General features: G+C 42.7%; 1 protein-coding gene and 1 long non-coding RNA gene across 2 annotated transcripts in view; one reads left to right on the top strand and one right to left on the bottom strand.

Annotated features, from left to right (window-relative positions):
• LOC147527953 (uncharacterized) overlaps nucleotides 1–26,440 on the top strand; it is a 186,175-nt gene that overhangs the window by 60,015 nt on the left and 99,720 nt on the right. The window lies entirely within an intron of this gene.
• FGD5 (FYVE, RhoGEF and PH domain containing 5) overlaps nucleotides 1–26,440 on the bottom strand; it is a 99,867-nt gene that overhangs the window by 54,763 nt on the left and 18,664 nt on the right. Inside the window, 3 exon segments of the mRNA XM_086619078.1 lie at nucleotides 3,887–3,917; nucleotides 4,026–4,084; nucleotides 14,473–14,602. Of these exon segments, the coding sequence (XP_086475204.1) occupies nucleotides 3,887–3,917; nucleotides 4,026–4,084; nucleotides 14,473–14,602 (220 nt within the window).

The following is a 26,440-nucleotide window of genomic DNA, read 5'->3' as shown; positions in this document are numbered from 1 at the left end:
ATGAGTCACACTAAGTTTGATTTGTGTACATCTAGTAAAATCAATTGAATGGGACTGGCTGAAGGGAAGCACATAAACCAGACTTTTGGTCCTTGAAGTTAAAGTGTGAAACATTAGGCTGAGAAAGCAACCTGCAGCTTTTTTCTTCAGGAGAAAGCACTAAGAAAAAGATGACAAGTGCAGCCTGCATTACTGGGGAGGGAAAATAGGAGAAAAGAATGACGAAGTTTGAGGAGTAGATGACCCTGAAGGAAATGCAAAGACTAATCAACTTTGGAAAACTAAATTGTGAGTACCAAGAGATCAGAGACTTGAACTGCAAGGCCCTGCCAGTCCCATCTGCTCAATCCAGAATGAGTTCTTAACTCCCTGCTCCAGAGAGCTGCATTACCTTTGAGTAGGCCAAATAACAGCTAACCCTTTAGATTATTATCACTACTACCACACCAACTGATACGAGTCTGTGAGCTAACACAATGTTTCCACTCTTTCAGTTCAATAGCAGAGTGGGTGTATGGAAATGTCATCGTTCTGGCAATCAATCAATTTATTAAAGTCTACGCTAAAAGGCCAAACAGATTCTGTTATGCTGAATGAATAGCAGCTCCAGCCAAGCCTGGAAATGAGATGGGAAATTGCTCCTGCTGCAGGCTTAAGAAAAGCCTTTTTTTCCTTTCTGAAAGCAGCTAGGGTGTGGTTTAGTTCCTTGCCTTTCTTACCAACATATGGATTTATATAAAAAGATGAGACTTGAGACTTCAAGACAAGCATTTAGAAACTGTTTTCTTGAGAAAGTTGGTGATGAGGAACAGAGGGCAATGTCTGCCTGAGCTGAAATATGCTGTCGAGGACGCCTTTGGTCCTAATTGGCCTTGAATGGGGTGTTGTACCTTGAGGGCAGTTTGATGACTCTGTGGTCACTGGTGGTTGCTTGTGACATCTGCCAGAGGATGTGTGTCAACAGCAAGTGCACAGTGAAGCACCATTTTTGACTGATGTGACTATGCCTAATGCTACTCAAATATGCAAAAGAGAGTAATTAGTTCGTTGTAACTCTTTGCACTATGGCAGTATTGAAAAGCCTCAGTTAGGCAATAATACCCCTGCAGTCTGAGGGACTTACATGTTGTAAAACTGGCAATGGTTTCTCTAGATTTCCGGAATAATACAGTGGGCTACGGGTGAATATAAAGATCCAACGGTGGTTGAGGTGGGAAAGTTAACAGTGCTGGGACTGTGGCTTTCTAGATTGAACGGGATTGCGACAGAGAAACCTGCAGATGATTTCTGAGTGCCACTGCAGTAGGTAACTATCATGCGGACATCAGCGTATAGCAGCAGAGATGGGGTATGCTAGGGCTATGGGCACCCAGTAAAACACAAAAATGAACCCTCTGATCCTGTTGCCATAAAGATTTTTGATCTCTTCTAAACTAACGAGTGCCTGAACTAGCAGTCAAGTGTGAAAACAGACTGGCTGTTCCTCTCCTCTCCCTCAGTCTCTAACCCAGGTGCCATTCATATATCCTCACTACTTAGGAAAGCCAACTCATAGAAGTAATTTAATCTTATTTGAGAAACTTGCTTGTTGACTCTGCTGAAAAAAGCCTCCAGTAGCCCCTAAAGGAGTGTATGCATTTGGTGACAGGACAAGAAGGATACTTTTCCACTGCAGAAGAAAATCATTAATCAAAATTGTGTACCCAAAATCTCATCTTAAAATTGATGCAGATCTTTCTGAACTTTCTAACTTGAGACAATGGCAACTGGGACAGGGAAAGTGAAGAGTGCATGGTTACAGTGCTTCTGACACTTCACAACCTGTTAAGTGGCTTAACTTTGCAAACCAATGCATTCATTCAAGGATTTACTTTAGGCTCATCTCTTATTTTAATTTGAAATTTTAAGTCCTCTTTTGATGCTCTGACTTTCATAATTAAGGAAATAATGAGCATATGCAAAACTCATAAGATCCCTCTACTTCAGTGGGATGGGCAGGCAGGGAAACAAAATCCTGGCAAAATAGGATTCAGTGGAATATTCTGTTACAGGACTGAAACATATATAAAAACCAGCTTGGCAGTTTCTGATTTGCTCAAATGCAATCATCCGCAAGGTGTTTGTCACATTTAAGGCTGCTCTCCTGCCTCTGCTGCCCAAGCCTGAGAAGGCTCTTAAGCTTTAGCAGCTTCCTTGAGAGGCACAATAAGCAGGCAGCAATACAATGCTGACCTCATTACTTTTCTCTCTATCAGAGTTCCTGTCCATTGACAGGGTTTGTGGTGTCCTCCAAGGCCAACCTGGGGCTACTTTCTATGGCATCCAATCATTATTACCCAGCTGGGCTGAATTAACTAATTAACCCAAGGTACAGACCCTGCCTACAAAAGGCAGGCCATTTCCTCCTGGCTGTGGAAGATGTAACAGTGTCCTTGGAGCTGCAGCCCAGGCTGGTGAGCAACAACTGGTGACCCCAATGTGATATTTGTGGGAGGGAAGCATGCTGGAGTTGGAATTAATGGACTGAGTCTCTGCTCACCATAAAGCCTTCTTGAAAAATCTCTAAAACCAAAAAACTGTAAAACAAAAATGGGGAATTATGGCATCCAATCATTATTACCCAGCTGGGCTGAATTAACTAATTAACCCAAGGTACAGACCCTGCCTACAAAAGGCAGGCCATTTCCTCCTGGCTGTGGAAGATGGAACAGCGTCCTTGGAGCTGCAGCCCAGGCTGGTGAGCAACAACTGGTGACCCCAACGTGATACATCCATGAGACTCTGAGAAGCCCTGACTCCCTTGCCGGAGCTGAGAGCCAGAGCTGGAGCCAGAGCCCGAGCGAGAGCCCTTTGGTGAAGAAGGTAAAGCCACAAGCCCCAATGTGGTATTCACGGGAGGGAAGTGTGCTGGAGTTGGAATGAATGGACTGGGTCTCTGCTCACCATAAAGCCTTCTTGAAAAACCTCTAAAACCAAAAAACTGTAAAACAAAAATGAGGAATTATGGCATCCAATCATTATTACCCAGCTGGACTGAATTAACTAATTAACCCAAGGTACAGACCCTGCCTACAAAAGGCAGGCCATTTCCTCCTGGCTGTGGAAGATGGAACAGCGTCCTTGGAGCTGCAGGCCAGGCTGGTGAGCAACAACTTTTTGCCTTCTTGGGGGATTTCTTTCCAAGTAGCAGTGGACGTGCTTTGTGTGGTGGCTGTTATTCCCTACTGCCTTGCAACTAACAGTCAAGGAAGAGATGTTGAGAGCGAGGCTACTTAAGCTGTGTACCAGTTTCCATGAAAGCAGTGGCAGCTCTGTTAAAGGGACACAAAGTCTTCTGGGGCAAAGCCACCAGTGGGTTTATACCATGCACAAGTGATTCTTTGTGTCTCTTCCCTCATGAGTTTCTGACACCAGCCTATATTTTGCCCATGGTGACTACCTGTATCACAGTGTGGATATCTAGGCCACACTGGATATTACTGATATTGCATTATCAGAAAAAAAGAAGCTTACAAGGAAGCAGAGTGAATCCATTCAAACCAAATCCCCATGCTTCATAGCTCTGCTCCTATCTGTCTCTCTCTGAAGAGAGAGAGTTCACCCCTGTTTATCACGATTTCCTTCTCTGCACTATGCTTATTCCACATCTTACACCAGTCTCAGACCCCCAGAAAGCACTACTGGCCAGCACTTTTTCCTATGAATGACATGCTAGATCTGAAGATCTGTACCAAGAGCAGATTAGTGGCAGACATATTCTTTCGCAATGGTTCACAGTAAGCCATTCCTCCTCAAAATCATCTCGGTCCCTTCAAAGATTTTGTCTTCTAAATTGCAGCTAAGTAAAAAGGCAATTAAATTTCAGTGATTAAAATGAGTTACTTACCATACATAACAGCTGGAGCATCTCCACATATCTGGGGAAAGAGACAAACTTTTATTAATTGCCATCAAACCAATGCTGAAGGCGGGATTGCGTAGCTTCAGTTTTAGGAGAGCAACAGATAACGTAACAATGAACTCACACTTTTTCTGAAGACATCAGCTCCTGGGCAATGAGGTAAGCTCTGGACTGGCCTTCCTTCTGTCAAGAGCAAAAAACAGAGACGAGTAAGAGATGTCTCATTCCAAGAGATAAAGCAGTGTTAGGGAGCACTTTGAACTGACATACTCTTCAGTAAAAACTGGCGACCAGGCTTTCATTCTTTGTTGTTCAGTGTCTGGTGTCCTGGAGTCCTTTCCATGACCGGGTGTTTCCACCATTCAAATACAAGTAATATGGTACAATACAATAGCTGCTAAGGCAGATGTCAAGCTTGAAAAAATGTGTTCTTATTGAAGGAGAAATTTTCTGTTGATTTTTACAGGTCCGAAATTTGTCAGAGAAGCAGAAAGTGCTTAGCTTTGAATAGGCTAGCTTCTTGGCTGGTGAGGCTCATGCCATGTGTTTAGTACTCTTAATTACGTGGAAAAGGGAGTTCTTTATCAAAATGGTGATATTCCAGACTGTTCTGACTGCTTGTGGAAGCAAATGGGGCAAAGGGCTTTATTGCATGCTAAACAAAATGTCTAAGCTAAATGGCCATAAGTATGTGCAGAAAGCAAACAGTTCAGTCCTTTAGCAGACATTGTTTGAAATCCTAGTGGCATCTACTTAACTGGTAGGCATTTCAGAAGACACAGAAAACTTGCGAAAGACGCAAAGTGTATGGCTCCGAGGTACAAGTGGCTAATTAGGATAATTTACTCCTATTTCATGACTCATCCTTATGGTAAGAAATAACCAAAGCACAGAAATACTTACTGAAAGGAATCTACTGGGAAAAGTTTGACTTCTTTAGCAGTGGAGAAGCAGAGAGCTAAAACAGTAGTCTAGTGATAGTAAAGAAAAGCAGCCCTCAGTGCCCTGAAGTGGACTCGGGAGATGAGTTCAGGACTTGGCAACATTGTTTGCCAGACCAGGTATGCTGCAAACCCATTGCTTGCAGATCCTGCTTCTGAAAGCCTACTCGGGAGAGACTGGGACTTGCTCAGGTATCATGCAGTCTCTTGGTATAACAGTCAGGTGGGAAGTTAGTGGCTATATTTCCTCCACGAATTGTGCATGAGGGGGCTGCTAGGGGTCAGGGAACACAAAGCTAATTTGGGACCCCTCGTAAAAAGTATTGATAGGACCCTGAACCCAAATTCAGCTTCCCACAAATGCTGACTTCCCAAATCATACTTGATAGATCAGATACACAGTCGGGATTTATATAGCAGATCTGAGCAGTAAAAAACTGTCTAAGCCAGTTCAAGTTAAATGCATTATAGACTTTTTATTCTCTGTCCCTTCTCCTCATTAGCATTCCCTTGGGATGCGGGTGTTCTGGTACATGATAGAAGTATCTGAGTTGCTCAAAGTCCCATTCCATCATCACGGTGAACCATCTGTCACCTTTTGCATCTATAGGGGTATCAACTTCTGGATTTCCAGATTTTATTCCCCTCCCAAAGTTTCTGCCCGCAGTAAGCTGCAAACTGCGTAGGAAAGAATGAAACATTCCCTGAAGTGCTGGAAGCTGAAATTCAGTCATGTGGATACCTGGAATGTAAAAAACCCAGTTGCAAGGTCAATTAATAGAAGCAATTTCACTGTCCAACATCTGCAAATTAAAAGAGGAATATGTGATGGAACGGAAGTTATATTTTTAAGATTCTTCTGATTTTAATAACTTTAGGTATTCATTGCAAAAGCAAGGACTTCAAGCACCAACAAGTGAATTCACCACTGCCCGTTGCAGAGGAACAAAGGGCCAGTCAAAGCATGTTGCAAACAGATGTCAGTATGGACTGCATACACGAGCAAAGGAAAGGCTTCTGTTTCTATGAGGAGACTAAAGAGCCCTTACTGCTCTGTGAGTTTTCACCCTGGGGGTGATGGACCCCAAGGAGGATTACAATCTGATCAATAGCAAATATGAAATAAAAAGTCCTTGCACCTGATGATGATGGGCTAAATGAGTGAGACTTCATGTATAGAAAATGAACAGTGTCACAGTGACTTTTTTTCATCTTTAAATTATTTCTGTGTACTTCTACTTAGAGGCAACTGAAGATTGCAAGATCTAAAGGAAATATAGAGAGTGAACTTATTCATCAGTCTGAGGTGTCTAATCCACCTCTCCTTTAGCACCAGGAGTCTGCCCTAGCACTTTGTTCCTTTGAGCTGATGGATGCCAAAGAGCACGCTTTGAATCGCTTACTTTTGGAGAACTAAACTACAGTTTAAATAGAGTGCACTAGAAAGATCTTACATTTTTTCCTTAGTTTCACTTCTCTGCTGAGAGCAAATATTTGATTGCCCCTTTCCCTCTGGTTCCACTTCTGGATCCCACTGGTCTCCACTCTTGAAGACCTTGATGTGCCTCTCCTGGTTGTCCCAACTGCTGAAGGAACATACTAGAGGGACTGAGTTTCTATTCTCTCTCATTTTCTCTACACAGGTATAACAGAGCAAATGAAAGGGGGTGTGTTTCTTTCTGGGTGACCTGGCCCGTTGCTGGCCGGCACGTCCTCTGCGAACAAGCCTGGCTTCGCAGTGCCACAAAGCAGAGTGCGTTTCCCGAGCAGGCCAGGCCCGCTTTAGCTTTGCATGTGCCCGCTCTAATTCCTCTTACCATTCGTATGTCTTAGCCAAAAGACAGACCACAGGGACCTCAGTGTCACATGGTCTGTCTCCAGCGAGTTTGAGACAGCATCTCCAGGCAGTATCTCTAGGCGTTGCCTGTCTCGTGTTATTTAATTGCTGTTTGTTTAACCAGGAAATGAACTCTGAGATTGACGACAGTGTCCAGAGACAGACTTGTGAGAATAGGGGATAGAGGGGATGCAGGTCCCTCAAGCATCAAGTTTCTGAAACAAAGCCCAAGTGATTATTATAACACCACCAAGCTGCCACCTTTTTAGCAATCTTTACTCCTGGCAGCCAGTCCCCTGCCCAGCCCCACAGTATGGTTCCTTTCCAGTTCCCACTTCAGCAGCTCAGGTTCCTTCCCAATTCCCACTCCAGGCCTCACTGCATGCCTCTGCTTAGCAGATGAAGGCCATGCAGCCATGTGGGGACCCTTGGTTTTCTGCTTTGCTGAGTCTTCTTGATTCATAGCCTCATCACTTCATCCTCCTCAAAACCAAATACTTAATAAAATGCTTGCAATACACAATATAAAATTGCAATATGTAACTGAAATATCTCCCCATTCTCTCTACTCTGAAAAACATGCTAGTTCCAGGAAGGTTTCAAACATAAAAGAGCTTTAACCAGGCTAGGAGCTTGTACCGGTTGCTACAGCTGATAAGGGTGAAGCAAAGATGATACTGTGCAACCATCTCTCCATTGGCTAACAAACTCCAAATGGATACCAAGTTTACTGATGGAAAACTAAGATCTAGGGATAACTTGTGACTTGCTCAGAGTTTCTCGCTCTTCAACAGCCAGTGTTTCCCAATCTATAATGAAGCACACAACCACCAGAAAGCTTTTGTTTAGAACAACAAAGACCCAAAAGCCTGCAGCTCTTTACAGAGCACATGTGTGAGCACAGCTGAAGTACCAGTCTTAGATAGTTCAAACTGAGAAACTTTGGCTTTCATGCCCCTTTTGTGCCTTCTGACAGAACAAACATTTGGGCTGAGAAGGGGCAAGTAGTCAACAGTGGAGAAAGGTGGCTAATGGCCCATGCTGAGTGTGGCACTTAACTGTTGCAGAATTCCCTTCTCTGTGTGGTAGTGATGCGATTAATGACATCTCCACGCTGAGTCATTTATATGCTCTGGCTTTGTTCTGAGCAATGCCAAGGCATCTGACACTGGCCCTAACAAGCCACGCTTTGATTAGGTGTTACTTTGGTGACAGTGCTGGTCACTCCCCTCTGGGCCCAGTGCAGGACCTTGATCAGAACCAGACTGGTCTCCTGATCCATCTTAAAAAATTGTGGGGCTGGGGGCGAATCTGCCTCCGTGGTCTGGAATGGGGCTGTGTGGCCTAAGAGCAGCACAAGTAGATCACAGAACAGTTCAGTAAAACTGAAGCATTAGTACTGTGCAAACTACTCATTTGGAGTACTCAGGGGGTAACCTTTTGTATTTCAAAAGCAGGGTAACTAGTCAAGATGTAGAAGCAGCAGCTCCATTCTTGTGTGCCACTGGCTTGCCATGCTGACAACAACAAACTGCATCTCTTTGTGCATTTTCCTACATGTGTCTTACTTCACAGACTCCTCAGGGTAGGTGCATTGCAGCTGGATGGTACCCAGCACAAGAGCACTACTGTCACAATCAGTAGTTTGCAAGCTTCGGCCTCTGAGCTGAATGACTTCATAATGCCCCTTTTGTAATTATTATGAACTATGTAGCAGTTCACAGTGATGTCACACTGGTGCCAACAGTAAACTGAGGCATTGCAAGAACAAGTGACTTTTTCAGTGAGAGAGAAGGAAAAGCAGTCCACATCTCCTGTCTCCCAGGCCCTTGCCTTGAAGAGCTAGATTGCAGCTCTCCTGGGGAATCTGTGTAATTATATAAATCAAGAGCTGTCCCTTGAAAGGCATCTGAATTACATGCTTCCTCAAGGCACACAAATCTGTCATTCCCAACTCCAGCACGTTTCAGTTTTGTGTGTGTGAGTGTGTGTGTTTTAATATGTGAAGGCTAAAGGTTTGCAAAACAGAATGATTAATGGAATCTGGAAACCAAGCCCACCCAGTGGAAATGGATAAGGAGCGGCAAAGGCAGTTTTATGTACTGCTGCCATGAGACAGTAGCTGCCCTGCTTGTTGTGAGACCTTTGTGGCTAAGCTTAGTATTCCCTGTTTGTGTGTTCCCCTCCATCTGCCATACTGGGTTGCTGCCTCCCTCGTCATCCACTGCCTTTTATTTTGATACCTGGGAGAAGGCTGGTGCATCTTACCTCCAGTGCTGCCTTTTCACAAGTATAGCATTAGGGATCGTTTCTGTATGAAGTTCCTCTTCATGCCCTGGCCCCCAGCACACCACCATATAATGGCAATGAGCTCCCCTCCAGTCTGACTAGAATTGGATATATTAAACCTAAAGTCCTAAATGACTAGCCGGAATGCTTTGGGTTTTCATTGGCATAAAATCCAGCCGCATCTGGTCTGAATTCCCTTTCTTTTATACCATTTTGCTCTGGTTACATGCTATACACCTCGCTACAGACTTTCTTATTTTGCCAGGAGGGTGGCATACAAGATCACACCTCTTGTATGTTGGCTGTATACAGTTCCTTGTAACATATTACTGGTTTTAAACTAAACTTGACTGTATTTGCAGACAAATTGATGCACTTTTAGATTTCCCATACAGTTAACTGGCAGGCAGATCTGTGTTCCAGCTGTGGCTTTATTGCTTGTTCTAGGATTTGTATTAATTTATTTCCTGGTGCTTTATAGACTATAATTCTTACAGGTATTCACCCAGATTAATCACATTCTTTTCTTATTCTTCTTATGATATTCCCTTCGGTTGTTCAGATCAAACTCCTTCTTGTGTTTAGAGACAGGTTTAAGAGAGCATTTCTAATTGTTCCTTTTCCTAGTGTATTAATGTAGGGTTTGCTCTATGTCATTCCTAGCTATAACAGAGTTCTTAAAACAGCTGATGTTGCTGCAATATTCCTAGCACCCCTTTTACCCAGCCACTGCTTTCTTCTTCCAAAGGCACTCTGTAAAGGAAGACAGCCTCTCATCACTGTGGTGCGAATTGTGCCATTGATGGCAATCTAAATGCCCTCCATTGACTATTGGTGTTATTTTTAAGCCTGTTACTTTGTTTGATCAGCATACCTTTAGCATGTGTGTGACACAGTCTGAATCAAGCAGGGAAGTAACTCTTGAAGCCCAGTCCAGGGCAACACATTTTATAGTGTTGTTACAGGACCATCTGCACAAGATGCTGGAAAAATGAATTCTTAAATTGGCAGATGGGTTCCTGCCCCTTAACCATCCCCACAAAACCCCAAACCTGTGCTTCATCTCCGTGTATTTCTTCAGAAAATTTTCATGCTACCATGGGGCCTCTGCTGCATCTCCCTGCTGTGGTTTGTCCCACAGGTGTTTGCCCTTCCCCAGCCTAACCTACTTCCCCAAGTAGAACTGTTAACGTAGTGATAGGAAGGCAGATGCATTCCTGATACTATCATCTCAGTGAATCCCGTGAAAGGCTGGATGTTCCCACAATGAACCTAACGGCTAGCACCTAGCTTTCTGCCTTGCCTTCAAGTTTGAGGTCTAATATGCATCAGATCTTTTTTTCTCTTCTCTGGATCCAGCATAAAAATCACTCCTCCCTGTTCGGTCTTTATCTTCACCCAGGCAGTGGGTTAGGTGTGGTAAAAGAATTGTCTTGGGGCTCCCTTCAGTTTTGTAGCAACTGGAGGTTGTAGGAGGTTAGTGATAAAAAGGGTCAACTGGCCAGAAGAACCAGTCTTAAAAAGAACCCACAAGAAAGGAACTGTCTGAAGACTCTTGCTTAAAGATTCTGTCACTAGGGGTAACTGATGATCCAGCATATGCAGCATCTTCCTCAAACTACCAAGGCAATTCAAAAATTCAGATTGTAACCAGCAATAGGTGAAACTTACCAGCATGTGTTCATTTCAGTCCATTTCAAAGCATGCAGCTGACCTTGTCAAAAGTAGACTTACAATATTATATTGTCTCTGTTTCTGATCTTCTCTTTGAAACTGGAAATTCTGAGACTGCTACAAAAACTAAGTTCTGCCAAATGGAACTAATTTTGAAGTTGATGTCTAGTCAAATCTGAACTATTAAGCTCATTTCTCCTTTAATTCCTTTAATGCTCCTTAGCTGAATGGGTCTAAGATGGACTTACCTGTTTTTAGCAGTAACAAAAAATCATGAAGTTCAGGTTTAAATCTAGCTCAATGATGACAGGAAGAATCTGGAGTTCTACTTTCCGGACTTTGAGCATTTGTCTAGTGAGTGAACGTTCAGAGGCAGGAGATAAAGAGAAAGCCCTTATTTTACTTGATGCAAGTTTTTTGTTCCTAACTGGAATCCTTAATTCCAATATTTTTTTTTCTGTAGGCAGCTCAGATGCCATCATATAACCTTGAGAGCCCAGTACAGAAAAGCCATGTGTCACCTTCTGATAATTTGGGAGGGATTTAATTAAATGAACATATATAAAAGACACATGAATGAGAGATGGCCCAGAAGCTCTTCTAAATTAGCTTAGCAGGAGGAAAAAAAAGAGTGAATCTCCATCAGTAGTGTAAGTGAAGGGCATGGCTTTTTATAATAAAACCATGTAGAATCACAAAGGTTAAGAAAACTTACAGCATTCCCTGCCTGTGAGTTCTCTAAGTTGTTATCAAATGCCAGCAGACTGAAGAGAAGGAAATAAAGTGCTTATTTAACCAGAAAGAATTAATTTTCAATGTTAGTCTAATACAGAAGAATCAAAACTACCAGGTGACTTCTGATGACAAATGCTCAGCTTCTCAGGGTCTGAGGTACTCCCAGTGGCATAAAGGCAAAAAGTTGAAACTTACCTCCTGTTTTTACATTTTTATACCTGCCCCATTCCAAGTAGTTTTTTAGTAATAAAAATTCCTGTAACACAATAGAGATGAAAGGCTCTCTTTGTTTGCTCTTTAAAATAAAGCTGATAATGTAAAAAATACCTCAATATACCCAAATATATTATTGGCTATGATTCAAATACAGAACATGGGTTCCAGTAGGCCCTCAAAATTTCTCCGCACTTGTGTGAATCTGGGCCCCATGAGAGCAGGGATTCAAAGGAGACGAGCTATTGAAACAATGCCAGGAAATGTGTGTACAAAGCTTATTTTAAAAATTATATTTACTTTTTAAAAAGAGCCTTAAAAAGAAACATCAGAGGAAAAAATTTTGCTGCCACTGGATGTCTTGCGATTATCCAGCAAGCAGGCTCGGAGAAAGCATGTGAGAAAAACTAAAGCGTGCCGCATGCGTTTTGGTACAGGACTTCATTCATGACTGTGAAAGCAGCAGGTCGAATCCAGTTCAATGCAAATGAAAATCATATATCTGAACACAGGGAGGAGATTTTATCATCTAGGCTGTTTCATGCCTGAATTTAAACTAAGTTTCCCTGAGGGGGAGAAAAACAGAAATCAAACCATCAAACACCAGAGGGTTCTTTTTGTGTGTATGTGGTTTTTAAAATCCAAATTCAGCTCTTAGTAGGCCAGCCCCAAACAGTTGTTTTAACAAGATTAGCTCATTTTGAAATCCATAGTACTGTATTTGGCATTCAGACCAAAACCTCTCTGCCAACTCTCCCCAAGTGACAGTGCTTCTGAACTCTTTCATGTTGTACAGCCACTCTGTGTTGGCCTGAGGATTTTGCTCCAAGGGATACATCACTTCATTGGGGAGCTGGACGAGTTTGTTCTTTTACAGAGACAGGTTTTGACAGGGCAGCTTACTGTTCCTTTGGCACCCAGAAGATTTGTGTGAGAAGACAATAAAAGGAGTCAGGAGCAGTAGGGTAGGAAAAACAGTCCTCTGTCAGTTCTCTGTAAAGACATCAGTGCTTTCTGAGACAAGAGGTGCAGACAGATGGAATTGATCCCCTTCACTCTTAATTACAATGAACTGGAAGCCCTTGTCTCTGACAGAGAATCTGCAGCATGGGCTGCATGAGACCTTGGAAGAGTCCCGTATCACTATTAATCTGTGGCTAGCATGGGTGAAAGACTACAGTTAAATATATTGCATCCTTCATGTCAGAACCCTGCACTGACCGTTTTCCCGAGGAAATTGGGTATTCCCTGGCCATCTTTTGACTATTGCTTCCCACAGCCTGCAGCAGTGATGTTGAAGCTGTTATAGAGTGGCAAGAGAGTCCTGATTCTAGGTGGCCTCTGACTGCCCAGGTTAGGTGTTTCCTTTAACAGATTGGATCCTGGGGACAGCTGGGACACACAGGGCTAACTAGAAGAACTGAAAGGAAAAATATTTTTCATTTAACAGGGAAACTCAGAAATTTAAAGGCTTTTCTCTTTCCAAAACAGTGTGAAAACGACCAACCAAAACAATTTCATGAATCTCAGAGGAAAAAAGATAAGGTTGCTTGCAACTGTTTGATTTGTTTCATGACAGCAAGGAGATCCAGCCATAGTCTTTTTCGCTGGTACCACAGGCAGCTCAGCACTCTGCAGAGTGGACCTAAAAGTGATACAGCATACAGGGAAATCAAAGGAACCTATTCTTCCTCAGAGATTAGAGCTACAGCAATTTAATTTGCCCTTCACTGTCATTCCGCTTGCAGTTTCTTTTTCTGTTTCTCAAGAAACTCAAGACTGGTATCCTGGTAAGGGAAAATTCTGCTCCCCTCTCTCTACATCTGCCTCTAAACAAAGCTTCACATTCTGGAAATGCCTGAAGAGACCTGATCTTCCTAGAATCAATATACTTATGCTTCTCCTTGACAGAGTTGGCCCTTACTCAACCATCGTTTGGTTTTGGAGGGGCATCTGCACAAACTTTTGCAGGCTTTGAAATGTGCCCATGACCAGACACAAGTTATCTACAATCAAGAAGCCACATAGCTGTGCTGACACTGGGAGACCAGGCCAAAATGAATGGCAGAGAGAAGGGTAGGAAACTGGGATTTGCTCTTTTCCTGTATAGCCTTAGTTCCTGGGCTCAAATTGCAAGACTTCAGAAGAACATACCAATTTGTTGCATGCATACCGAATGGGCTACATAGTGCGTGCTTGTACTCAGAGACACAACGTTAGATTGTTAGACTCATATTAGGTTTCAAGAACACACACACACACAAATTATATGAAAAACAAAGATATGCCTAAAACTGCTCAAGGCCATTTCTTTAACAACTGCACTACTAGTCAGCTTACTGGAGGTTAAAACAGCCTTGTATGCTCTTAGGCTGTGGTCACATTTCTACGGTCTTCTCCATAATTTGTTTAAGAGCTGTTTTATTCATGAGAAGTCAGTAAAATAAACCCAAACACAAGTGTATTTTCCCACGATGAGAGACTTTCAAGATGGCAGAGACCTATTGGATAATTTACTCCATCTCCTCGCCAATGCAGAACTGGTCTCAATAATGTATGTGTCATTGTTTTATTCAATGTAGTTTTAAATTTTGCAACACTGCAGTTAAATCCTTCTTCTAAGACATTCTTCCTGACATTCAAGTCAGACTTTTACTGCTATGTTGCCTCAACTGTCCATCTTAGGACTGCAGTTCTTTGGCTTTGCCACATGCTATGGGGGTAAATTGTTGCTAGTGGACTGCAGGAGTAAAGGATTGATGGCTCTGACATTTCTAAACGAGCACCAGGCAAAGAGCAGAGAGAGCTGAGAATCCAGGTTCTTCTGCAAATTGTTTGTCCCTCTCCAGGTTTCACACATTCCCCCTTTTCAGCTCTTTTACCTTGTTGATGAGGCTGGGATCACCTGGGCTGTTCTCCTCATCTTCTGAACTCTTCTGTTCCTCATCTGATGTGACGACCTCCATTGGTATCGCAGAGACTGGGCACACCTTGTAGGGCTCGGTGTAGGCACTGCAGAGAGAAAGAACAGATTAGCTCACTGGTGTTATTCCCAGACACTTGCTATTGCTCAGACATAAATCCACACCTTGCCCAGAGATAACCAGTCAGGGGGCAGGGAATCCTTGCAGACCTGCTACGTTTGGAAAGCAAGATTTCTCAAGCTTTGATTTTGTGCTGCCAGGTTCAACAGCAACCGTTCAGGCAAGTAGAAGGATCTGAAAGGAGCTGTGGGAAGTTAACTGAACTTGTTCAAGCTTCCCCAAAGGATCAATGTTCTGGCTTAGTTTGTAGCAAAAAGTTCATACTTAATTGCAACCAGACCTGCTTTGTTCCTCCCTAGTGAACCCCTCAGAATGGATGTAATAAAATCATACTGACATCTCAGTGCTCATTAAAAATTGAATTTAGATATTGTAACAATGGGGTTTCTGGGAAAACATCAAAAGGATGAGAAAAATATAATTGTAATACCAATGGCATCAATTAGAGCATAAGGTACTCAGATCCCAGAGGCCTTGAGTTGGTTCAAGGGTATCTGAATTCAGCTCCGGAAACCCAGAGATCATCATGCAATGAGAGTACTGGATCTGGTGTGTAATAGAGGCTAGTGGCTTTCTCTTAGCAAAGCATCACTAGAGGTAGGTTCTCCAGATGGTCCCTGCCCTTTGCCTTAGAAAGGTGTCTTTTATTGCTGATCTAAATATGCCTAGCTCCAAATTCCAGATACTGGGTCTTGTTAAACTTTTGTCTGCTGAATTGGAGGCAATCTTCCAAACTGTGCAGGTACTCACAGGCTGTATTCAGGTCGTCCCTTCATTTTGTCTTTTATGTGAAATAGGTGATGGTCTTCATGTCTTACTACGTCATGCTTCCTATCATTTAATCATTCTAAAATCTCTGAACTTTACCCCATTTACTAACCATTTTAGCACCAGTTTTTACTACCAGCCAGTTTTAGTACTGTTCTTGGTACTGCAACACAAGACTCAATATTCCAGCACTGGCAAAAGGAGTGCCAAGTATACCAGTGGTAACATCCATCTATTCCTGACTTTATGGTGTCTTTACATTCAAGGATCAGATTGGTATTTTTGGCCACGATATCATTCTGGGAGCTTATATACAGCTTACACAACCACAGTGGCCCCAAACCTTTTACATTCCCAGGGGTAGGTTCCAGCGTTCAGCCAACTTGTACAACAGGCCTTCACTCCTGAATCTAACTTCAAATCATAAGAGGAATTGTGGGCTCTTTGTCCCGGCCATGCTCCCCCCCAGCCTGTTGTGCTCCTGCACACTGGCAAAACATGGGAAGCTGAAAGGTCCTTAACGTCTCAGCACCAACTATACACCAAGTCTGTTGTCTTGAGAAACAAAATCTGACATCTCCGTGTGTTCCAGAGGACATTCTGGCCAACCAGTTTGGTCTGTAACATGGGTCTGGCTTACTCAATGTATATGATTTCTTTAGTTCTCATTTCCTCTGAAACATTGATTTGCTTTCACAGCTCTGCCTCATCTCTTTTATTTTGCTTTGATCTCCCACTTGGGGATCCCAGATGTGAACAAATCCAAAGCTTCAAAGCCAATGCTAGAGTAACGAGAGGCTGGGCAAAGATGGGTTACTGTAAGTGGGAGGGCAATGAAGAAAGAGACTCCCAAGGTCACTGACCAGACTCATATTTCCTTTCTGAAAGGAAACTCCCTACGTATCTGCATTCACTTCCAAGCTGCAAACAGGGCTCTGTGTCTCCCATGCAGGTGCAGCTGCCAGCCTTTCTTTTATGCCGCCAGCTTTTCCCTCATGCACGGAGTCAAGGAGCTCTTGCAAGCTGCCCGGTGCATTTGCCATGGCTGAGCAAAGGGCCAAGCAGCAGTGCTTGTTCCTCACCATTGTCTTCTCTTGTTTATTATTAGTGTCTGCAATTTTTCAGTGTGGGCGGCACCATGGCACTTCCGAAACCCTGCCTAGCTACAACAACAAAGGGGCCTCAGCACAAGTGAAAGCAAGAGCAAGGCAGGTACAGGATCAGCTCAGGAGGCTTGTTAATAGTTTAGCCAGTCTCCCTCCTTACTTGCACAGCCCTTCTGCAATTTGTAATTGTCTGCCCCAGCAGACGTGAAATGAATTCCCTCCCTCCCTCCCTCCCTCCCTCCCTCCCTCTCTCTCTCTTATAAATGACTGCATTATGTTAATGTAAGAACACATTATAATTTGGGAAGAATGCCTCAGTATATTAGTCTGGTGAGCATTATTAATGGCATTATACAGCAGCCTCATACAGCAGCAAAACTTGCAATATTGCTGAACTGTTGCATGGGCTTCATTTGTAGTAGACGTGCAATCCAGTGGCACTGGCTTGTGTTAAAGAGAAGTCCCAAAACGTTATGGGTCTCATTTGCACACAGGATGGCCACAGACATGTTTGTAACACCCCCTCCATCCTGCCCTTCTCCAGCCACTCCAGCAGCACTCAGGTCTTCACTTCTGAGACTGTTCTATATTGTCGTAGAGCTCCTGGGCAGCACACCTTTCCTGATACCCAGCATGTGTTTTATTCTAATGAATTCACATCCTTTCATCCATTATATATGTCTACACTCTTGTGGTCTCCTAGCAATCCTAATTCCTGAAGATCTGAACTATGCCCAGGAACTGGTCACCAGGTGAAGGTGCCCTGGGCAGCCTGGTCTTCACTAATCAGGTGCCTGGAGAAAAACACCAAGGATGAAGGGATAGGTGGCAGATGACTTCTGAGGCCCAACAGGTTTTGGGAAATTTTATAAAAAAGAGTAGTTTTAATGCAGGGCAAGGTGTTACCCACAGAGCAAACCCTTCAGGTATGCCCAGACAATTACCATAATTGCATATTAAGTCATTCATCTTAGTACAAGCCGCTGTGCACCCTGTGAAAATCACCTCGACATGATTTAGCACTTTCCAAGAGACTACGTAGGTTGCTTTTGATGTTGGTAAACTGCCACTAATGGAGGAGCCTTCCAACTTGCTATCTGAGAACAAAAAATAAACTGCTTTATTAAGATGATAGAGTCACCAAGATTAATGAGATGTGACCACTGATCATGACAAGAGTCCATCTCTAATACTGGGGAAATAGTCACAGCCAACTTCATGCACTACTGTTCTTCTAAAGCAGTTTAATCTCCATTGCACCTCACCAGCAAGTCTCAGTGGTTTGAATTACAAACTCTGCTTCTTGCATAAACCTGGGACACAACAAATTGCTAGATGTCCCAGTCACTTGCTATTTCATTTGCTTCTTCCTTGAATCCAGATCAAGCAGGACAGTGGTACTCCCTGATAGCTGGTTAGGAACTTAACGTCTGTCTTTTCTCAAAAGAAACAGTCTGTTCAGAACTGATACCAGCTGCTGCATGGAACTTTCAGTACCTTGACCTACCAGCACTGCAGCATTTCTCAGCTCAGCTGCCACCTGGTTGTCCCCTAGCGCTCAGTTAAGAAAGGCAGAATGTCTTGGTGTTGATATCCCCTCAGCACTGGGGATGTAAGGTTTGCCTGTGAATCCATCAAGCCTAGACATCCAGTGCTCAAAGAAACCCTCCTACTTTTGAGGGCAGCAAAAATACAGTGTATAAAAAAACCCCTTCCTAATCATTGTAGATAATCAGCATGGATTGGACTGCAAGTCAACGTGTTTTTTTGGAAGCAGCTACTATTTTGTTGTGCTGAATTGCAAGGAAAAAACCCACAACAACCCACAGCAGAGTTTTATTTGTTCTTTCACTAAGTTTACTGTCAAACTCCTTCGAAGAAAATGTCCCTCTAATGGGTCTCAGAATGTGGATAAATAAATAGATCTGTCACAAAAGGATATCTTACCTTCATTTTCCCTCTTTATTCCTCCTCAAAGCCCAATGTCTTTAAAAGCTTGCCATAATAACATCAGTGTTTATAGAAACAACATGGTTGTTCATCAGCTTCAGCAGTTTTCTCTTCCTCCCTCAGAGTTCAAATGGATCCTGGCCTTTTGTGTGACTTACAGGGCATATCTAAGTGCGCGTAAGATGACACCATGACAAATTTATTACTACACCTGCAACAAGGCTGAGATTTTTTATAAAATTAACCATTATAATTATGTAGAATATAACTTATAATTAAATAACTGTGCATATAGAATATATAATTATATATTTCATATCTATAATTATTACAATTATAATAATATATAATTATATATTAGTCATAAATGTTCAAAACCTTGTGTTTCTTTATTCTGATAAATGATATTTTTCTTTAGCTGATTAAAAGCATTGCTAAATAAACTTATTGCAAGCAATAAACTTTAATGCAATGGAAGATGCTAATAAAAGTGTGGGTGTGGAGAATAAGGAGAGAATTAGTCCCAGTAGTTGGTAGTATCTCAACAGACATGGTAATTCCCAACTAATTCTCTTCCTTGTAGCAATGACATGGGTGAATGGGAGCAGATTGCAGACACATAATCTGCTGCTCCTCCAGCAATTGTCTATGATCATTCCAAGACTTAGCCAGCACAGCAAAGGAAGTAATGTGTCTGCTGGGATGGTGTAACCTTAAATTGACTGAATAAATGCAGAAGGAGGCAGTGCAACAGAAGTCTTTTGTTTGGCACCAGTTACCATTAGCAGAGCTGCTGATAGGCAGGGAGTAGGGAGCTGCTGTATAGATGCACTCCACTAGTTACCTATGTACCTTTACCTCTGAACACGTATCGGTACATCTGGAAAAAGGTGTTCTGGAGTCTACAGACTCTCTGGTTATCCTGTCCCTATAGTGATGTTTACCTTTGACCTCAAAGGAAAAGGATCTGTGGACTGAGCAGAGAATGAAGCCATCAAGGAGAGAGAAGCCAAACTGATCATTGTAATAGTACTAGCTCCTTTGTTAATAAAGTCAAGACACAAGTCTCAACTACCTATGATTCCTCCATAGCACAGGTTGAGACGAGTCTGAGCACAGATGATATGTGCATGGGAAGTGAGGGAGCACTGTGGAGATACCCAACAGGTGTGAGAGCTCATAGAACATGATTCACAGGCTGCCAAATACTGTATTTTGTCTGGCTTAAATGTGCAATTCTCAAAGAGATACTTGCCCGTCTTTTAATTCCACATTTATCCTTCAAATGATCTTGCAAATTCTACCCCATTCCTCAGCAATTATCACACCAATTCTTTAGGATTTTTAGAAGTTATTCAGTCGGCATTAGTGAGATGTAAGAGTTTAACTGAGGAATTTACCAGTGGCAAACATACCCAGCCAAGGTTATTATAATAAAGGCCTAGGAAGACCATGTATTTTTGCTTAAACAACAACACAAATGCCCTTGGCTGTATGCACATCTCTTGGCCACATAGAAAAGTGATGTCTTGTTTCCTCCTTCAGAATCAAAAACTGTCTCAAAAAAAAAAAAAAAAGCTGAGTTGGTGGAAATCTAAACTTAAGGTCTGTCACTTCCACTAGGTGATGTAAGTCCTCTGTAGCAGTGAGGATCATATTGCCAGCAGTTTGCTTTCAATGAATGTGTACATCAAGTGGTGCATCCTAAAGAAAGGCTCATAAATCTCACCTGCCTAGTGCTCTTTCCTGTAAGGTATTTATATTCATGTATCCCTAGAGCTCTCAGTTATGCTTTATAATACCTGTGGAGTATCCATCCTTTCCATCAAGTGGCTCTTTATACATCTGAAATGCAGCTGGTTAGGCTGTTAAGGTGTGCTGGCAATGGCCCTTCAAATACCAGGGCAGCAGATCCATCACAGTGTCTGTAAGGTGTGATCGTGTGTGGTGGGACAGGCTTACAACGTATTTCTGCCTTGCAACTGAGCCTGCTCAGACAGCATAAGTCTGCTAGAAATTTGTTGGTCAGTCAAGAGCAATTCAGCATCTCCCTGAAGCAGTGAGCATTTGTGTAGGGTTCAGATGCACAGTTTTAGTGCCGCAGCGATTCCCCCAGTGTTAATCATATGGGAGGGAGCAGACCAGTGACAGACTCCTGTGACTGGACCCATCTCCACGGCAAAGCAAGTGTGATGTGACCAGTGAGGACATCCAGATTCCCTCATCCCAGTTCCTGAGCACCTCCGTCATTCTCATGTGTCCCTTCAGGGACAGGGAACTTCTTCTAAAATTGGATTTCAGTATTCCAAAATGCAATTTCTGGAGAAAGAGACTAGGTGGCTTATTATTAATCACAGGAATGTAACACATTCTCACAAGCCAGCCTGAGTTAACTTCTTTGGAGTAAATGGTTTCTTTTGGAAGTAAGTTTCGGTATACTTTCAGTCTAAAGAACAGTATGAACAAGTGCAGCACTTAGGGAACCTCTGCTGTGTTCAGATTTGAACTGAACACATAATTTCTCTCCATAAGGTATATACAGTGTAAAGGATGATCCAAGCTAGTAATACTTAGAGGTCAGGCAAACCTTGCTTAATGATTTCCAGAAACAGAGTCCAGGGTGTGCTCAGGTTTTAACCATTGTGACAGCATTCAGTTCATGACAATTGGATTACCTCCCTGCTGCCTCCCTGTTGTCTTTCACTCTACATCCCTAGTCAGTGCCAGGACAGAGAAAAAGAGAAGAATGTTTGATACTATCTTCAATACGATTTTTTTTTGGGGGGGGGGAAGAGAGAACCTTTTTTTCTACAGATCTTGCTATTTTTTTTTCTTTGCATCTGTTGCAAACTGCAAGTTAGATGATGCAACTTAATTACTGCCAACATACTTGAAAATTCCTGAAAATTTCTTATGGTTTCAAAAGTGCCTGCAAGTAAAGATCAAAGCAGTATTTGGTCTAAAATATCATCACAAGATTAAGAAAGCAATAGAAGAGGCTAGAAACCACATCCTTGGTCTCATTCCTACAGTGGAACAACTGCTATTAGAAGCTGATTTTGCCAGTAATTATCAATGCATGGCTCACCATATTCACTGTTTCCACATAGTGGGAATAGGAAGTAAGTGAACTCTCTGGGTTTCTGGGGTAAATGCTGGCTCCTGCTCTGCCTTTTGTGGGGGACATAATGTCTTTTTGTCTAGGATGTTTCATCATTTCATTAGCGAAACCATGGTTCTGGATGGTTAAAGACAATTCTTTCAATTCTTTGCTAAAGAGAGGCAGTGCTGTTGAGTTCAGCTAGGCCTAGATCCACCAAAGCTCTGAAATGAATGCCAGCTATGACCCTAAATATTTTTCTATGTCTATTGGTGATTGCATTGGTGATTATTTGCCCTGAGTCACCAAAGCGGGTTTGTAGGAACTACCTAGGAAGGTACAAACAGTTATTCTCTCTCTGTGAGGTATGTCCTCTGGAAGTATAACCTCCCTGAAGCCAACTGAGTGGTGATGAGCTTGACACATAAACTTGGAATCATATATACTCAGTTTGCAAATGACTAGTAAATTGCTGCCATAACCTTCCCATCCACAGACCCCAGCCTGTGCCCATTCTGACTGCTCTGTCATAGAGATCTTAGCTCGTAACTGGATATAACGTACTAGATCCAAGAGGAAGATCAGATCTCACCTGGACACAGTTGGATTATGCAAAGCCCACATATATAAAATCCCCTCCATCCAGTGAGGAGGGAAGAAACACCCAACCCACCCCCCAAAAAAACCCAAACCCAAACCAAAAAACAAACCTCTATTATTGGAGAAAATGGATTGAATGCAACTTTTTTCTACAGGTAGTATCCCTATCCCTGGCTTTATTTCAGCTCACATGCCCAGCAGTTACTAGTTCAAACCCTATCTTTCTCAGTGACATCCTTATTGCAAAAAATTAAAATCATATTAACTCGATGCAGTGATGGTAATTGGGAGAGGCAATGGGGCGCTGAATGACCCTGTTTTATTAAAACTGATTATTTATTTTCTTTTATCCATTTGTAAATGATTTTTAAAATTCATTCTGCAAAAGGAAGGCTCATTACTGAAGGAAATTAAAGTCCAAATGCATTTAAAGCCAATAAAAGAAAATGCCTGTTAGTGCAGCATATGCTTAGCCAGTCAGTTCCCTGTTATGGCAGATCATCAAGGCAAATATTGCAGTCAGAGTCTGAAAAGGGCAGGAAAGACATGATATCTGCTAATAACATACGTAGCCTGATAAGGCAAGGTAACACAGGGATAATCACATTTCACACTCTGAAGCATGAGTTGTTTGCCTGCCAAGGCCAGAAAGGAGTTCTTCCTCATGCCACAAACGTTTTAATTTGAATGTTGGTCTTTCTTGCATTGGTGTAGTGCAGGGTATAGGAGAGGAGAAGAGCATTTTGGGTCAGGTATGTAAGTCTTTTGCTCTGTTCTGAACAACTTTAGGGACAAAACTCTCACCTTCAACCACTGCTCCTGGAGGTGCTCAGAGGAAAGTGGTGCCGGTGCAGGTCTAGGTCTGGAAGGGAGTGCAGGCACTGAGGAGCACACAGGGATTTAGGCTCCATGTCAGGGAATGTCCTCTGGCCCAGCCTGGGGCAGTATAAGTAGTTTCACTAGCCATGTCCCAGATGTACTGGGATGGATGGGCTGCTCTTGCTTTGAGGCACCTGCACAAACCTGCAGAGCCAATCCATGTTTCAGGCTCAGCTACATGTACCCCGGCGTACACCACTGTCTGCAAGCATCGTTCCCCTCCCTGATACTGTGGCTTTAAACCACTAGAAAAAACAAAGCAACAGTAAAAGCTGGACATGCCTGAAAACAAAACACGGTGTCCTTGGGCCTCAGACAAGTGGCACACCCCCTCCCTGCTCTCCCAGGCACACTGGAAAGGCGGTAAGCTGTGGCAGCCTCAGCCTGTGCTGAGCCTGGCCCTCCGGCCCTTGTCCTGCATTTCCTGTAAACAGGGAACACTTCCTCCCCAGAGATGACCTGGCAATGAACTAGCGACAGCTGACGCTCGGCCGCACCGCACCCAACGCCCCACCATGCCAGAAGGTACAATGGGGCGGCTGATAATACATAATAGGTTATTAAAGGCAGCTCTGCCCTTTATAGACTCCTTTGAGCACATTATTGACATCGTATGTCAGCCACCACAGAGCTTTTGCTTTCATTAAATCATTAGGGCATCAGCACAGCTCTTCTTATACTTCTCTTTTCCTTCTTTCCCTTGCTAAATTACAGCCTTGCTGTTCTCCAGCATCCAATTTTTCCCCATCTCTGGCAACCTTTTGCTATGTTGAATCCTTGCAATGCTTGGAAACCTGAACTGAGAGGGGTAAAATGAAACCCCAAGTGCTTGGCAGTGACAAAAGTCTCGTTTCATGCTGTGAAACTCATCTTCCTTCACAGACCATGCAGGGCATACATCTGCATCACGTTGAAACTTTCCATACTGCACATCTGTCAAGGGATAGAAGATAACAAGGAAAACATCCACTAATTATCAGGATGGCTTTCAAGTGATTTGCTGAGCAACCCCTAGTCACAGCACAAATGGCCTCTGACAATGAAACCACTCAGCAGTTTTCCCCTATTCTGCTCTTATCTTAGTGACTTATCTTAGTGACAGTCTGACTTTGGATACAGTGGTGTAAAACTGGGAGGAATTCACCCTGACTTCAGTGGAGTCACTTTATATTTATACTTGTGATCTTTAAGCAGAATAAGACTCTCTGATTTCACTCTGAACTCTTTGTAAGATTTATTCCTCTCATAAATCAGTGACAGAATAAGCCAACCACCTAGAACTGCATTAATAAGGAGAAGGGAAAGATATCTTCTGGAAGAGGTGACCTTCAGCTAGTCACCTGATGATCATCTCGGAGTATGAGAAGCACATCTCTGTAGGGAGACTCCTGTCTGGGTAGCAAAGCTGAAGTCTCTGCCCTACTACAAATTACTTATCTCTGGCATGTCTCTTAACCTCTTTGTGCTTTGGCTGTCATTTGTGTAAAGTGGTCAATCCCGGAGTAATGTCATGTTTAAAATGCAGGTAAGTGTGGTGAAGGCTTTGGACACTGTAGATCCCTACCAGTGTCTCAAACAGAACTGCTCTGTCCATCTCCCTTGGTGCACAGTTTTGCTTCTGTTCTTCCTGTTGACTGCAAACTAAAAGGGATTTCACTATTGTGGTCCAGTCCTTGAGTCAAAGAGGGATCGATACCCCAGGATCATGCCCATGCTTATTTAATTTAAGGCACAGAGTAATGCTTACGTTTTTGTAGCCAAGATGAGTTACAGAAATCTACCTGGAACCATTTAACAGTCATGCTTGCTAACGTGGCTGTTTTCTGCTGGGACTGGGGGTTCTTGAGTTAGAGGCTCTCCGTTGCTTTCAAGCAGCCAAGTTGGCATCATTTCTGCACAAAGGCGCACACTGGAGAAGAACACCAACAATGGAAGATTTAGGCAGTACTACTTGCCCAAGGAATTGCAATTTATAAAAAAACTGCAGATGGACACTTAAGAAAAAGATCTGCATAAATCATTTTGTGGGAGTTTTGCAAATGGAGCTAGGCAGAACAAAGGTGTTTGTAACGTGCAGTGGGCTCTCCTGGAGATGCTCAGTGTTGGTGGACTGGTTCTGCTGTCTCGCAAGCATAATAAAGAGTTCTAAAGTTTTAAATAGGTAAGAATCTGTGTCCAGATGTGTTTCATGGCTGCACAAGGAGGTTACTGACTACCCTGAGCTACGCAGAACTAGAACATCTTTACAAAACCTGTTCCTTAGTGTCTTTAGGTTTGTGCAATACAGCAGCTGCTCTGTACTTTTGCACATGTAGTCCTGAGATTCAGAGTACCTCCAGGACTACACTATTGATTCTGGAATCTAGCCTGGTCTGAAATGTGATTAGGTGTCAATTAGGCAAATGTGATCATTACAGCAGCAAATGGATCCAGCTCGTTATAATCCTTTCAGAAGATCCAGCTTAGCATAAATCTTAAGTGATAACAGAAGTGAAAACTTAAAGGAGCATGCCAGCTTGGAAATGGTGTCAGTGAAGCACAAACATAAAACTGAACTTGAATCACTCATCATTTGCTGCAGCCAGACTTTTTACTGATCTGCTTTATTAACAGAAATCTGAATTCTCAACACCTGATTCCAAAAGACAGCAGAACTGGTAGAAGATAGAGGGCTTGGTTTTGTGGCAGGAAACATGCTTGGATTTTTTTAAGCTGTTCAGGGTTGTGGCGAGAAAAGACTCTAAAATTAGTATTCCTAAAGTCTTTAAGATAACAGAGAAAATGATACTTCCAAAGCAGGTAATGACAGTTTTCAGTTTTTCTTTTCTTTCTTTTAAAAAAGCAGATTTTATTCTTAAATTAGGAGAAGTAGCAGTAACACACCACTAATACTTCAGAAAGTCTGAATCCACTACAATACTCAGATGATACATGCATTTCTTGCAAGTACTGCTTTGCTTACGAGTCCAATTACAAACACCTTGCATGACAGTAAGTCCAAATAAGAGAATTCTCTCTAAGCATTATTATGGCATTACTGATGTCCGTTTCATTCACACGTAAGTAGAATGGTTATGCGCATGGGCAATTAAGGGCAGAACACGGAATTCTGAAAGTGATATTAGGAACATTAAGATACCTATGATTTGTAATTGTCATTTCCAAAGAGGAAAAGGCCTTTGTAACATATGGCTTTAAGATGTGCCTTTCAATGCAGTAACATCAGTCTTTCAGATCCAGCAGTAGAAGAGTGCCCAAGTGTGCAGTCTGAGTGCCTTCAGTAGCAGCTGGCAAGGGGATCTCACAGAGCTTTACATATTTCTGTCCTGAAATTAAAGAATTAACCTTGCAGTAACTTGGCATAAACCCTTCATTTGACATGTACCTCAGGCTGAGAATGGTA

Source organism: Tauraco erythrolophus, chromosome 12 (genome assembly GCF_009769465.1).
Source record: "Tauraco erythrolophus isolate bTauEry1 chromosome 12, bTauEry1.pri, whole genome shotgun sequence".
Lineage (NCBI taxonomy): Eukaryota > Metazoa > Chordata > Aves > Musophagiformes > Musophagidae > Tauraco > Tauraco erythrolophus.
The sequence above is the reverse complement of the archived record's forward strand: the minus strand, read 5'-3'. Positions and strand labels throughout refer to the sequence as shown.